This window comes from Heteronotia binoei, chromosome 21 (assembly GCF_032191835.1).
Source record: "Heteronotia binoei isolate CCM8104 ecotype False Entrance Well chromosome 21, APGP_CSIRO_Hbin_v1, whole genome shotgun sequence".
Lineage (NCBI taxonomy): Eukaryota > Metazoa > Chordata > Lepidosauria > Squamata > Gekkonidae > Heteronotia > Heteronotia binoei.
The window spans coordinates 68978619-68993165 of NC_083243.1; the positions used below are offsets into that span (position 1 = coordinate 68978619).

The following is a 14547-nucleotide window of genomic DNA, read 5'->3' on the forward strand; positions in this document are numbered from 1 at the left end:
CCATTGGCCACTCTCCAATGCCTGGAATTTCAGGTGGGAGAGGCTTGTATTAATGGTGTCTTTTTTCTTTTTTTAAGGCAGGCAATGGGGCCTTTCTTCAAAGCTTTTCCATCATCCATACCAATAAAGTATGGTCTCCCAGAAAGCAGAGCATCCTTCTGGAGCCACAGAGCTATCAAAATTGGAAGGTAAGCCTTGCTCTGAGCCAATAGACTCTACACAACTTTGCATAGCCCCTCCTGGAGAAAGAGGAAGTGTGACTTAGCCAGTTTGGATGACTTCCCCCACTAAAGGAGAAATGTTTTTCTATTTGTTCTTTTTGTCTCTGTTTCATGAAAAACGTAATATTTAGAGTTGGAATATTTAGAGAATACCACAAGTACAAGCAAAGCTTGTAGAACAGATCTTTGACCCCCATTACCCTTCTTTTTGCAGTTGTCTGCAAACTGACTCCCCCCCCCCTTGCATAAGTGCTCCAGAGGCTGGGGAAACCTGAGTAATGATGTGTAATGCGGTGTGGCGAGTTGCAATGGGAGGGCAGGAATATCTCTCATACTCACTCATAATCTTGTGCAACCTACTGCTTTATTTGCTAAGGTCCAATGGAGAGAGAAAAATTTCCAATTCTTCCTTCCCACGGCTCTTCCATGCATTACATCATATGCCATTACTAAAGTTCCCACAACACTCAGGAGCAGCTTCTCACTGTGCTCAGAGGGATGCAGAAAGGAGAAGGCGGCAGGACAGAGTTACTTCTCTTGAATGGAACAGACTGTGGCAGGTATGACTCAACTTTCAGTGTCAGAAAGCACAGCAAGCTCCCTGGACTGTTTACTCTTACATGGCAGACAGAAGAAATAAGGGGGGGCGGGAAATACACTACTGGAGGGGGAATCTCACCCCCACACACAATTTGCCCCATCAGTCTTTCTTTTGGCATGTTCTCTCCCCCATCCAACTATTCTTTTTTCCCATTTTTATCCCCCTCCCTGCACTAGGTCCAGTCCCTGTCCACTTTTGGATATCATTTTATTCAATTCCCACCTTTGTCAGCCCAGAATTCCTCCCATTGCTAATTTCTTGACTCCTCCCTACCTAGCTATGCTTCATTCTTCCCTCTTTCTCACTTATCTTTTTAAAGCAGGGGGCTCAGCATTGTCTAAAGTTGTCTTGGCAAACCCAAAATGGTGGCTGAGATCTCATAATGTAGTCTACAGAGATTCTGGCAATTCAAAACTTCTTTAAAATTGAACCTCTCCCTCAACCTTCTTTTAACTTGAAGATTTTTCTTTTTTAATAAAGCTAGGGGTTCCCCAGGTTTGCAGAAATAACTACTCTAACCATAGCTAGTCTCCCTTACAGATTTTTGGAGCATCACAAAGGAGAGAGGATACTGGTTATGTGATACACTTTTGGAGATAAGTTATTATACTTAAAAGTGAGAGGCATGATGTGCATTTTTACCATTGTCAATCCCGGCTGCATTCCAGCACGTATAGCTTCAATCTGTGTATGAGTGAACTGGATTGTGTTGCTGCAGAATGAACCACAGTAATTTGGTTAATCCATAGCACAACACATTGAGCCAAAGTTCTATGCATTTCTTCAAGATAACCATCATGGCCTTTTCCCTCTCAGAATTGTCCATCCTTTCAGTCTATGTGACCTCGCCAATGCCAAATCTGCCTTTCACAGGATTTGGGCAGGCAAAAGGATTTGCAAATACCAAGAGAAATCAATTCCTTCCTCAAGGGTTGAAATGACACTACAGGACTCCAAGTCATTACACAACCCTTCTGAGACGATTAAGTTACGGTTCATCATGTGTAATTAGTATACCGCAAACCCACTGACCAAAACAGCTAATTTGATCAATGTCAGAAGTCACATTTTATCACCAAGTTTGAAAGGATTGGCTATTTCCTGCCAAATGTCATTTTAATATGCATGAATACACACGAAACAAAATTACTGACCGACAGTATACAATGCAACCATCATGAAACATGCTGTCAACAGAACACAACTGATTTCTTACCATTAGCTCTTAATCTAAATTGAAGAAAAATTATTTAGTCTAGTTTATTTTCATCAATATTTTAAAATTAAATGAGACTTCATCTGAATCTAAATAGAAGTCCCAGACCATGCAAGTACTATTTCTCCCCACATACACCTACATACATATTACCGTTTGGGCTGATTATATGGGTAGGGTCCTCTGTTGGGGATGACATGAGGTTCAACAATCAAGGTTTTGTGGTCTTCAGCCATTTCACCATCTTCGCACTCCTTCCGTTTCTTTCTTGCATCACTTCTGACTGGAAAAGTTATCCTGTTGAAGGGAATCATTGTTTCTCAGCTCAGATGTTTTGGAGTAAGTGAAACTGCTTTTACATCAAACTGTTTTTAGACACTGCCCATCCCTGTACCCCATACCTCTGTGAACTTTGTAACAAAATGTTAATGGCAGACAGCAGAAGGGAGACACAAACAGAGAGGACTGGCAATCATGAGAATAGTTGCAGAGGGAAAACCATGTTGGTCTGTAGTAGAACAGCTAGATTTAAGTCCAGCAGCACTATTGAGAACTAGAGACCAAAAAGATTGTCAGGGTATGACCTTTCAAGAGTCAAAGCTCCCTCTGTCAGAAAACCCCACTGATCACTAGAATGCTACTGGATTCAAATCTAACCCCGAGAATGGATTATTAATTCTTTTCAAAGGGTTGATTCTAAGAACAGAATCTGGGATTGGGAAACAGTTGTCTGCATCAACAAACACTGCTGGTAATAGCAGGGTGGACCTATTTATTCTGCTCAGCAAATTCTAAAGCCTTCCTCCACTGAGGCTGGAAGAAGACTGAGCAGAGTGGGCAAAGCCACCCAAACATTACCACAGATATCAACAACTCATTTCCGGAACAGAGACACTCAGGAAAATACAGGAGCATAGTCTGAGTACTATTCTTGCAGGTTAGGGTGGGATATAAATCGAAAAATTAAATTAAATTAAAATTATTTAAACTGCAAAGAAGAAAATGGCTTTGAAACACCACTCTTAATAGTTATGAGAGAAGACGCAAAAGATAGTCTGTTCAGCAAATGAGCCACATTCCTAGCTGAGTGCTGTTTGAGATTTTTCAGTCACCTGAATGGAGGAATTTGTAATGCAGGATCTTCAACAGTTACTTTAATGTTGTACCCAGGAAAGCTGGCTTTTAAGTGATCAATAGAAAGGAAGGTGTCATTGAAATCCAGGGAGGCAATCTGATTTGGCATTTTTGAATAATGAGCACTGCTTGGGTCTCCATAGCCAAGGATGATGTCATGTAACCAATCAGGAACCACACAGTCTGTGTTCATCAAATTCCTTATAGTCTCCAGAACAGCCTGTAATAGAATAGAATTTCAGCAAACAGTAAAATTGCTCCCCAACTTTATGTGCACTCAGAGAACTCCATGTTGTTTTTATTCTTCCACTGGCAGGTGTTTGGTTTGGTCAGATTAAATCAGTTGCTCTATTTTCTGTTGACATCAGCCCCACAAACAGCTGGTTCAGCAAAACAGCATTATTTATGAACAGGCTATAATTACCAAACTATCCCATTAGCAAGACAAAATTTAGTTCAGATGATAAAATTTGATGATGGTGCTCTTTATTTCTTCTGCAGAATTCTCTCAATTTCTGGGAAAGGAACATTAGTTAGGAAAAGAGCTTGGCTTGAAATGTACCAACAAGTCATTTACAGGCAATACAGCACAGTGAATATTCTGCAACCCAGATAGACAACATGGATTTTAGGATGGGAAAATGGCTCAGGAGCAGACATTTGCTTTGCATGCAGAAAGTCCCATGTTTGATCCCTGGCACTTCCCATTAAAAGGAACCAGGCAAGAGGTGAGCTGAAAGACTTCTGACTGAGAACCTCCAGAACTGCTGCTCAAACAGTCAATACTGTAGATCAGTAGTGAGACTCCATATCAGGGAACTTCATGTATTCCATACAAGCAGAATCAAAATCTAGATAGTTCAAGACGTTTCTTGCCAGAGATCAACATTAAAAGCACAAACGGGGAAAAGACAAAGAAAATTACATTCCTTTTTCACGATCACTTGCAGCTCATAAAAATGAATGCAATGTCGATCAAAATTTAAAACAAGAACATGGGTCTCCGGGGGACGCCTTCCCATCAGAAAAAATAACCTCAAATCAGTAGAATAGTATCAGCTTTTAAGCCTGAATGCAGCTTCCAGGGTTTTTTTTTATAGACCTCATGAAGCCTTCCCGAAGACAATCAAATTGAAAGCAGATGTATTTTTCTGATTTTTTTCTCCTGCACAAGCATACAGTCTTGACTTTCAACATAAATATATTAGGTACTTTAGTCTGGGAGAGAATGACTGGTCCAAGATCATCAGTGAGTTTTCAGGGCAAGCAGGGGTTTGAACCTGAATCTCCCCAGATCCAGTCCAAGTATTTAACCAGGGAGTTGCACCTTCTTCTGCTTCCAGAACCACAAGACCTCTTTGAAGTTTTCTTCAAAGCATCTTTGAAGTTTTTAAGTTCAACAGAACAGCTTCTTTGAAATTTTTATGTTCAACAGAACAGATACATCATGATGAAGTCAAATACGACTTTCCTCCAACATACAAAATCGGGCTTTAAAAAAAATCATAATCTAAATAGACTCATTGGTTACTTTCACTTGGATTTTGTTCCAATGACCACAGACTGCTGTTTGAAAAACAGTCTGACTACAACCGGGGTATACCTTCATGGATCCAGCTATGTATGAGCAGAATATCCACAAATGTATGAGCCCCATAGGTTCTTACGGAAGGCTCCCTGTATGAGCTCCGTAGGTCTTTACGATCAGCAACCCAACAACTTTTGGTAATATCCGGCCCCAGAGACAAACATCTGGCCTCAACGAGGGCCAGGGCCTTTTCAGCCCTGGCCCCTGCCTGGTGAAATGAGCTCCCCCTGGAGATCTGGGCCCTGAGAGATCTGCTTCAATTCCGCAGGGCCTGTAAAACAGAGCTCTCTCACCAGGCTTTCAACTGAGGCAGTGGGCATCACTTGTTACCGGCCTCCCCCACCTCATTCCAGCCCAGTGCTACAAGACCTGCTGGACCTGGACAATAGACCATGTCTGTGAGGTGGAATCTGCCATCTTAGTCTTTGTAATTTTAGATTTTATAAATTTAAATTGGTCTTTTACTATTTTTACTGTTGACTGTTTTTATGATGTAACCTGTCCTGAGCCTGTTCTACGGGAAGGGCAGGCTAAAAATAGAATAAAATAAATAAATAAATAAATGCAAGTGTGGAGAAACACCAGTTTGGCTGGTCTTTCACTGGGAGTTGGCTGGAGGAGTCTATTAAACTCTAGGTAGGCTTTGGCCTAGTCTCTTCCTCCTCCCCCCTCCCCTCCTGTCTGGAACCAGCAATTCTGGGGGGAGCCTCCTAGAGAGACAGGAAGTCCTTCAGGCTTGTCTCCCAGAATGCTACAAGAGAGGTAAACCCATTCCTGGGTGGGAACTGGACTTTATATAGGAGATTCTGGGTGGGGAACCTTCAGTTAAAGTTAGCAAGTCAGTCAGTTCAGTCATGGAGTTTGGATAGCCTCAAGAAGGTATGGTCAGGCTTGCAACAGTCCAAGTAAGGTGCCTGCCCCGCATGTCATTCAGTTAGGGCAAGTATTAGAATAGGGAGAGAAGGAGCATTTTTTCCCTACTATGATTTGTTTTTTCTGTTCACTTTTAAAAAAAATGCCTGTAAACAGTTAAATACTGTAAATAAATGTTGTTTGTTGAAAGTGGAGTCGCTTCATACCACATAGTTCCTCCAACCACCTAGAATACTAGGAGTGGGTTGGGGAATCCCTAGGATGAAGTGGTACAGCAGCTGGTTGCCAACTCTCCAGAGGAGCCCCAAAGATCCCTAGGAAGTCCAAGAAGGGTTCTTACTGAGTCCAGAGGGAGATTAGGAGGCTGTCCCACCTAACCAGAGCCCAGAGAGGGACAGTGGTGGCAGCGAATACCTTGAGGCAGCAAATTGGAATAGCTAACAGATGCAGGACCGGTCCGTCACAGAAAGCACTACTTCAGAACAGCAATTTACATCACTGCAATACTTGAGAAACAATGTAGGGGTAATGATACAAACCCTGGAAATCACACTGAACTATGGAGCAAGTATTCTGGCTGACACAAAGGAGCTGGGGAAGAAAGAAAGTACACAAGCACCACAGTACTATAACTAGCTAGTACTCAAAATTTGCAGGCCAGCACAACTGTTTCCTAAAACGCTGTATCTGAAGGACATCAATTTATAGTCAAGGAGGAAAAAGAGCTGATATGCATAATCTCAGATCTCACCTGTGTGTGAATAAAGAGTTGCGATTATGTTATTTGAGGCGCTTTTCTCAAAATCTGGCAACATTCCACCCTTCAAAAATATATTTGCTCAACAGATGACTAGTATAAAATGAAACAAACTCCAGAATACTAATATTTAGATATGGTGGCCACAAACACTGTAAGACAACAGGACTGACCTACCATTGCAAAGTGCAGACGGTCATATGTTTGCTATCACATTTTGTTTAAGCCTCCACTGCTGTCATGTTTGCTTAATTTAAGATGCAACATAAGATTTCCACATCTTCCTCCCTGCAGGCTCAGCAGAGGAACCAAGCTGTCTGCTATCTGCTTGACATGCTACTAATATTTGTCATGAGAGAGATTGGCTTCCCTTTTTTTCCTGTTATCTGAGCAAGGAGACACAGAACAGACAGGGAGAACCTGTCCTCCAGCAAACAGCCACCTTAAAAAGCTGGCTGAACCTGATCAATTGTTTCAAATTTACACATGCAGAAAAATGTGAAATTACAGAGTCAAAGCATTTCTGAATAATCTGTCCAACAGTATTTTGCTAGCAAATAACCTTTTAAAACTTTGAAGGAAAAACACTAAATTTTCAGTACCGCACTGAACCTTCTTTTTAATATCTGCTGCAATTTATAAGGGTTTTGCTGAGAAAGGGCAAACACAAGCCTCATTGTTCTGACCAGTACAACATCATCATGAGAATCTGATCTTTGGTTGCAAATACTTTATTAAACCATGGATATCATTTAGTTTATTGCCCCGAACCAGAGAGAGCATGCATGCTTGGGTTATGGTGCCCCTGACCATCCATGGCCCAGAATTAATGCTGACTTGTAAAAGTGCCCTTGTACACGTCTAACAAATTCACCATATGCACAGGAAATTCTTAATATTGATTTCTTTCTGTCATCACAATACTGAATAGATTTACTTCAGGACTGCAGTTTTCATACCTCAGCGGTGTTAGTTATAAAGATAATTCAACACTCCAAGGGCAGAATTTTGATCACTGATGCACATGCATATAAATTTCAAGAAATGTCAAGCCTTTTTAATAACCATTTGCAAAAGTAAAACTGCACCGTAGCTTACTTTGAAGTTGTTTTCCTTAGGCTTTCTTCGCATTATTATATTAAACGTCTCATAGACATCTTCTGTTTTATTCTGGATGGTACTGGTTGTATCCTGTTGATACTGATTAGGATCCAAAAACACTCTAAAGGTTCTAGAGTCTCCTTTAAGTCTTGGTTTTGGTTCTGGACCTGTTCAGAATGAAAGACACATCAAACATAAAATGGTTTAAATAAAAATAAAATGGAACATGAAATGGAAAAAGAGAGACTGCATCATGCTATCATCCATCATTCCACCTTATTCCTGCCCCCTTTTCTCTCTCACTGCCTGATGGGGTTCATTCCATATACTCAGCCTAAAGTTCTTCTCTTAAGCTACTGGTATTAAAAAGAACAGTTGTACTTGCTGGCATATGTCACTGAAAACATACACAAGAAAATGAGTATTTATGTGCTTACTGCTCATAAGGCATCACTAGGCATGAGAGAACGGGCGATGAGCCCGACAAGCCAATCCCCTTCTGGCCTGCTCTCTCCCCCTTGCTTGCCACAAACTCCTCACTCTTATCTGTTCTCAACTGGTAGAAGTGATGGGTTGCAGCTTCAATTCCAAGGCAAACAACTGGTCTACATATGAGATGGCAATAAGGTGGCAGAATGGACTGTACTGTAGGCAAGGATTTGTATCCCACCACTCTGTGCAGCTATCTCTGAGGCCTTTGTCTAGCCAAAGGAGCCTTCCTCTGACACAAGTAGGTCTTCTGCTAGAGGAACAATGACTTCCTTCAGAGGAAGGCTCCAAACTTTTCTGAGTAGAGTGCTAGAATTCAAGCCAGTGGACTCTTGGTGTATTACATTCCCTGCAAACAAATCCTTGCATTGCAGGGCAAGAGTTCTCATTTGGCTTTCTGCCTGGTGTGATAGTTGCCTATTGCAGGGTTGCCACTAAAATTTTATTTTTCATTTCCCTGACCAACATTTGTCAATTTCCCTGACCACCATTCAAATATAACCACAAGTTTAAAAATGAATAGGTCATGTTGCATTAATGCAAGGCTTAATGAACAGTTCCACTCTACAACTACACCAGTCTCAACTGCAAAAATATCTGTCAAAGTAAGAGATTTAATATCAGCTTATTTCAATATTAACTGCAGCAACATCTGTTTTGCAACTGTACCAAAAATTACACCAAGATACAAACTTCAATTCAAGTAAACTCTGAATGCTAACAAGTAGGAACTTTCCAAAGATGGGAAAATTTCACTTTCAATTTCTGGTTCCAAAAAGTGTAATGAACTGATCAGCAGCAAGAAAGGAGGTGGGGTTTCTGCAATCTAGAGAAGCAGACAACCCTCATTTGCAACCTTTATGTATGGGAGAAGTCAGGAAAGAGGATGAAAGAGCTGGTACTCTTTAAACTCCAGCAGGAACAAGCAATCACATTTGCAAAATTTACTTTGCATGATACAGAGCAGAAAGTTCTAGTTTTCTGTGAAATCCAACAGTGGCAAAACTAATTTGCAACTCTGTGCTGGGTTTAGCAGGAGACAAAACATCCATTCCGTACACAAGCATGACCCAAAAACATGCTTAGCTTTATATGTAAGTTAAATGCAGTACTAGCAGGTAGGGATGGAAAACAGATGTTTAAAGTTTGTATATTGCTAAACGTTTAAAATAGCCTTGCTTTGCAAATGCTACAGGCAGACCTTGGAAATCATGCAGGGACAGACCTCAACAAACGCATTAGGTTGGTTGCTGGGGGTGGAGCTGAAAAAAAGGTGGAGCTGGGAAAGGGCATCATTAAGTTTTACTTGTATTCTGCTACTTCTCTATTCCGGTTGCCACAAGAACAGGTCATGCTATTGCAGCAGCAGGTCAAAAATCCACTGCTTGAATACATTTTAATCACAATTTCCCTGACTTCAGACCAATTTCCCTGACCAATTTCCATTTCCCTGACTTTTCAGAAATTGGCAACCCTGTATTGGCATAGCCTAGTTTAAAGAAGGATCGGGTTGTGCCCTTATCCCCACCCTACCCCTGACCTGGACTCTTAAACTACCACCACCACCACCACCACAATGCTGCCTTGTCAATTCCTGCTAGAGGAAAGCCTCCACTTGAAAACAAGACCCACTGGTTTTGGAGAAAAATACAGGGGATCTGGCTAGAATTGTGTGTGAGGGAACACCTGGCTTCTCATAAAGAGCCTCATCATCCTTTCTGCTCATGCTCCTCTGTTTGCTTCTCACAGTGGTTCAGATTACAAAATGAGCAGGTGTGAGTCACAGCCTGGGAATCTTCATTTTGCTACTCTGGAGCAAGCCCCTCCATCCACTGTCTTTGACCAGTGTACCAAGGGGCTTCTGTGCTCACCTATCCCAACTGCTAGGAAAAGGTATATATCTGCCCGACATCTCCATTATCTAGCCACCATGACACATGTGAAAGTCAAGCATCAACAGCACAAACACAACACTATGCAGCATATACTTCCATGCTTCAACTAAAGATATGAGTGTGGCCATACCCTCTTCAATGACACGGCCTTTATCATCCAACATGCCCTGGATTTCACACCCTCTCACGTAGACCAGGCCGGTCTGCTCAACAAACGGTTGTCTTCTATCAAACTTTGTGCCATAAGGCTGGGTGGGTCGGACAGTAATTAAAAAGCAAACATCATGTTTGCGAAGACCTGAATGAAAAAGAAATGTCCATTCACTTAGCTGATTCACTGATACACAGTATTTTTATGTAACTTCCAAATATAAGTAACTGAAGTCAGTGAAAGCAAAGTACAGAAACTGATGGCATAAGACATTTACAAAGTAAAAATTCTACTAGTATTTTAAATATATGTACATTTCATTCCCTTAAAGACTGTATGAGGCAAAGCACCCCTGGCCTCACCTCAAGGGTTGTACCGACGCAGGAATTCGGGGGCTAGCCTTACAGTGGCTCTCCTCCTTCCTTGAAGGTCGGGAACAAAAGGTGGTAATTGGAGGAGAGCTGTCCCAGAGACACCTACTTAACTGTGGGGTGCCTCAGGGGGCAGTTCTCTCCCCAATGTTGTTTAACATCTACATGCGCCCCCTTGCCCAGATTGCCCGGAGGTATGGGCTGGGTTGCCACCAGTATGCTGATGACACCCAGCTCTATCTATTGATGGACGGCTGGACTGACGATGTCCCTATAAATTTGGACCGGGCGTTGCAAGCCGTGGCGGGTTGGCTCAGGCTGAGTGGGCTAAAGCTGAATCCAGCGAAGACAGAGGTCCTTTGCGTGGGTCGCAGCGGGCCAGAAGGGGAGGTCTCCCTACCGACTTTTGACGGTGCGTCACTGATACCAGTGCGCAGGGTCAGGAGCTTGGGAGTGCTACTGGAGCCTTCCTTGACAATGGAGGCCCAGATAGCTGCCACTGCCAAATCCGCCTTCTTCCACCTTAGGAGGGCGAGGCAGTTGGCCCCCTTCCTGGAATGCGGCGACTTGGCAACTGTGATCCATGCAACGGTCACCTCGAGGCTGGACTACTGCAATGCCCTCTACATGGGGCTGCCCTTGTACCGAACGCGGAAACTACAGTTAGTGCAGAATGCAGCGGAGAGCCAGTTTGGTGTAGTGGTTAAGTGTGTGGACTCTTATCTGGGAGAACCGGGTTTGATTCCCCACTCCTCCACTTGCACCTGCTGGAATGGCCTTGGGTCAGCCATAGCTCTGGCAGAGGTTGTCCTTGAAAGGGCAGCTGCTGCGATAGCCCTCTCCAGCCCCACCCACTTCACAGGGTGTCTGTTGTGGGGGAGGGAGATAAAGGAGATTGTGAGCCGCTCTGAGACTCTTTGGAGTGGAGGGCGGGATATAAATCCAATATCATCTTCTTCTTAGTGGGACTACCACAGTGGGAACACATACAGCCTAGGCTGCGGGAGCTGCACTGGCTGCCAATTGTGTACCGAGTTCGTTACAAGGTGCTGGTTATTACCTTTAAAACCCTATATGACCGAGGACCTGCCTACCTTAGGGACCGCCTCTCTCCATATGTTCCCCAGAGAGCACTGAGATCCAGTTCCCAAAACCTACTATGAATCCCTGGACCAAGGGAGGCCAGACTGAAGATAACAAGGGAGCAGGCCTTCTCCACAATGGCTCCCCAATGGTGGAATCAACTACCAGAGGAGGTGCGAGCCCTGCAAGACCTAAATCAGTTTCGCAGGGCTTGCAAAACCACCCTCTGTCAACTCGCGTTTAAGATGGAACCCGGAAATGACACCTAGCCATCTTATACATATACTGAACTGCGGCACTTTAATTTGTAGCTGTTAATAATTTTTTTAATTGTTTATTTAATTTAATTGAATGTATTTAACTATTTTAATTGTCTTTTATTGTAATGATTGGATTTTAGTGTAATCATGGTGCAAACCACGTAATGTGAGCCGCCCTGAGCCCGCTTTGGCAGGGGAGGGCGGGATATAAGAATAAATTTATTATTATTATTATTATTATTAAGGGTTAATATGAACAGTAATGGGCCTGGTCCATCCTGCAGATGCCTACACAGCTCTTATCACCTTCAAGGCCAGAGATGGAAGTGGGATGATTAGCTTCTTACAAGAACCTGTGGTCCATGTGATGGGAGGGAAGAGCTGGGAGTCATAAGGTAAGTTTCTATAGACTTCTCATAAAAATGTGTTCTGATTGAATGTCATTCTCACCTGAAGTTCCTGGGCCCAAAAACTATAATTGAGCTAAGAGCTTGAAGAAGAGAGACTTGCTGGTTCGAGAGACTAAATACCTGACTGGAACTATGATCCGCTTGAGCTGCAACTGCTAGCAACGTAGGGAATGTAGAGAAGTCGTAACATCACATCTCTCTCTTACATACCTTCCCATTCCTCTTTGATGTTGTCTCTAACATTCAAGTTAACTGTAACATCTGCTCGGACTCTCATAGGCCAGTTTTCCCCAATGTTGGGCTTTGCCACCTCTACCACTGTGAAAGCGACAATGGGCTGTGCCATCCGAGCCCATCCACCAAAGACAACACTGCCATACTCAGACTGCCTGAAGGTCAAGAGCAGACAAAAGACTATCACTTTAGCACTGGGATTTTTTCATTGTCCAGAACCAAACCCCTTGTTACAAATGCGTCAATGAAATCATTTAAAAAGAGTAGACAAGTCAAGTAGAAAATAGTATAGAATCACAGGACGGACGGTGGCTCAGTGGTAGAGCATCTGCTTGGGAAGCAGAAGGTCCCAGGTTCAATCCCTAGCATCTCCAATAAAGGGTCCAGGCAAATAGGTGTGAAAAACCTCAGCTTGAGACCCTGGAGAGCCGCTGCCAGTCTGAGAAGACAATACTGACTTTGATGGACCAAGGTTCTGATTCAGTATAAGGCAGCTTCATATGTTCATATGTTCAGGACTGGAATGGATGACATATTATATGGTCCCATCTCATGCCTAAAGGCAGGAATAACTAACCCATGGCACTGACATTCCTTCCCAGTTTTTCCAGCCAGTCTGAGTTGGTGGAAACTACTTTGTGAAGCGCAAAGGGTTAAGGACAGCTTAATTCCAACCAACAACTATTTAACTGTGTTAGCTTTTGATACATAAAGCAGGGAAGGGAGGGGGAAAAGCACAATCCCATGGGATGGAAAGGGAATTTTTTTAAGCCTACAACTTCAGTTACCATGGTTTCATCCTACTGACGCTGTCTTCAATATCCTGCCTGATCTCATAGGTGGATTCTAAGCGAAAGAGGTTGAAATTTCTCAGGAGGTAGTCATGAAGAGTCAGAAACTGTAAATTCAATTTGGGGAGGGCAAGGCAGCCTAAAGGGGAAAAAATAGGCATTCATTTCTCTCAGGTCCATCTTATAAATATATTTTTCCTATAAACATTAAATGTCCACATGTGTGTGCGCTTACACACACATACAGAGCACGATGATTTTCTGTTGTGCATTTTCATTAGTCACCCTGTAAAACAATTCCAAAATGACATTCAGTGGCCACTGCTGCCTAGTTCAATACAGCCATTTGTCACACAGATTCAACATATCACAGAACCAACACGGTTTCATATTTCAGACAAAACAATTCATGTTTATACGAAGTGCAATACGATGTCAAGGTTGTATTTGTATGTCAAACAACAAACCACCTTTTATCTGTGGTTGGCACAAATCTGTTTTATTGTCAGATTTGTAAACTCTCTTTCTCCTTCTGCAGTGCCATAAGGCCTTCAACTAACTCCATTTTGTCATGATGTTTAAATGTGGGTGCTTGTAAAACTACCTGTAGTTTCTTTCCCTCTGCACAGGGTTGGGGTGCCCACCCTTAGTGAGTCCACTCCAGCACTTAACAATGTTGTTGGCCGGGGAGGCAAGTACCTTCCACCCAAGTAGTCAAGCAATGCAGCTTCACCCTCGCCACACCCTGAGGAAAGACAAGCTGATCCAGGCCAGCAGCAGTGATGAAAATGTTGAAAATACCAGTAAAGCCCCTTTAACAAGACATGGCTAACTGGGTTGCCTCTGGCTGGCTGCTAGACCTGAAAAACTATCAGGGAATTCCCTAACCAGGAACTGGGCCTCAGCCCCACATAAAATTGTGTGGGACTACTCGCCTTCATGAGAGATCCTTGGTGTTTCCCGGAGGGCAGGGCACCAATGACTCTCTTAAAAGGAAGTTCTGTATAAGGCCAAGGAGGATATGCTCGAGTTCTCTCTAGCAGACTGGGGAGAGACCTGAGGAGAGAGAAGGAGGACCAAGGGTGAAGTTTAACCCCTTTCTCTCTCTGAGGCTAAGGGACTTTGTGAAGTGGTCTAGACCCTGGAGTGGGCTTCGACCCAGAGGTCTGACTATGTAGGCCCAGATTCCTATACCCAAGTAACTGAGTTCTTAGCTACACTGCAATCCTGTAAATTATCCCATTTACTTGGGAGGAAACTAACTGTAGTTTGCTCAGACATTCATTTCATGTGTAAATGGAAGTACCTGAAGATTTTTCATTCATGAAGTCCAGGCAATGAGAGGTGAGAAGGAGGACTTGGGCCTGACAAT

General features: G+C 43.0%; 1 protein-coding gene across 2 annotated transcripts in view; it reads right to left on the minus strand.

Annotated features, from left to right (window-relative positions):
- AQR (aquarius intron-binding spliceosomal factor) overlaps positions 1-14547 on the minus strand; it is an 83801-nt gene that overhangs the window by 40455 nt on the left and 28799 nt on the right. For both annotated transcript variants that reach the window (XM_060261209.1, XM_060261210.1), the window contains exons 16-22: positions 13173-13314; positions 12361-12539; positions 10006-10173; positions 7489-7658; positions 3151-3392; positions 2192-2335; positions 1465-1534 (exon numbers count right to left, since the gene is read on the minus strand). In XM_060261209.1, coding sequence (XP_060117192.1) covers positions 1465-1534; positions 2192-2335; positions 3151-3392; positions 7489-7658; positions 10006-10173; positions 12361-12539; positions 13173-13314 — 1115 coding nt within the window. The remainder of the gene's footprint in view (positions 1-1464; positions 1535-2191; positions 2336-3150; positions 3393-7488; positions 7659-10005; positions 10174-12360; positions 12540-13172; positions 13315-14547) is intronic.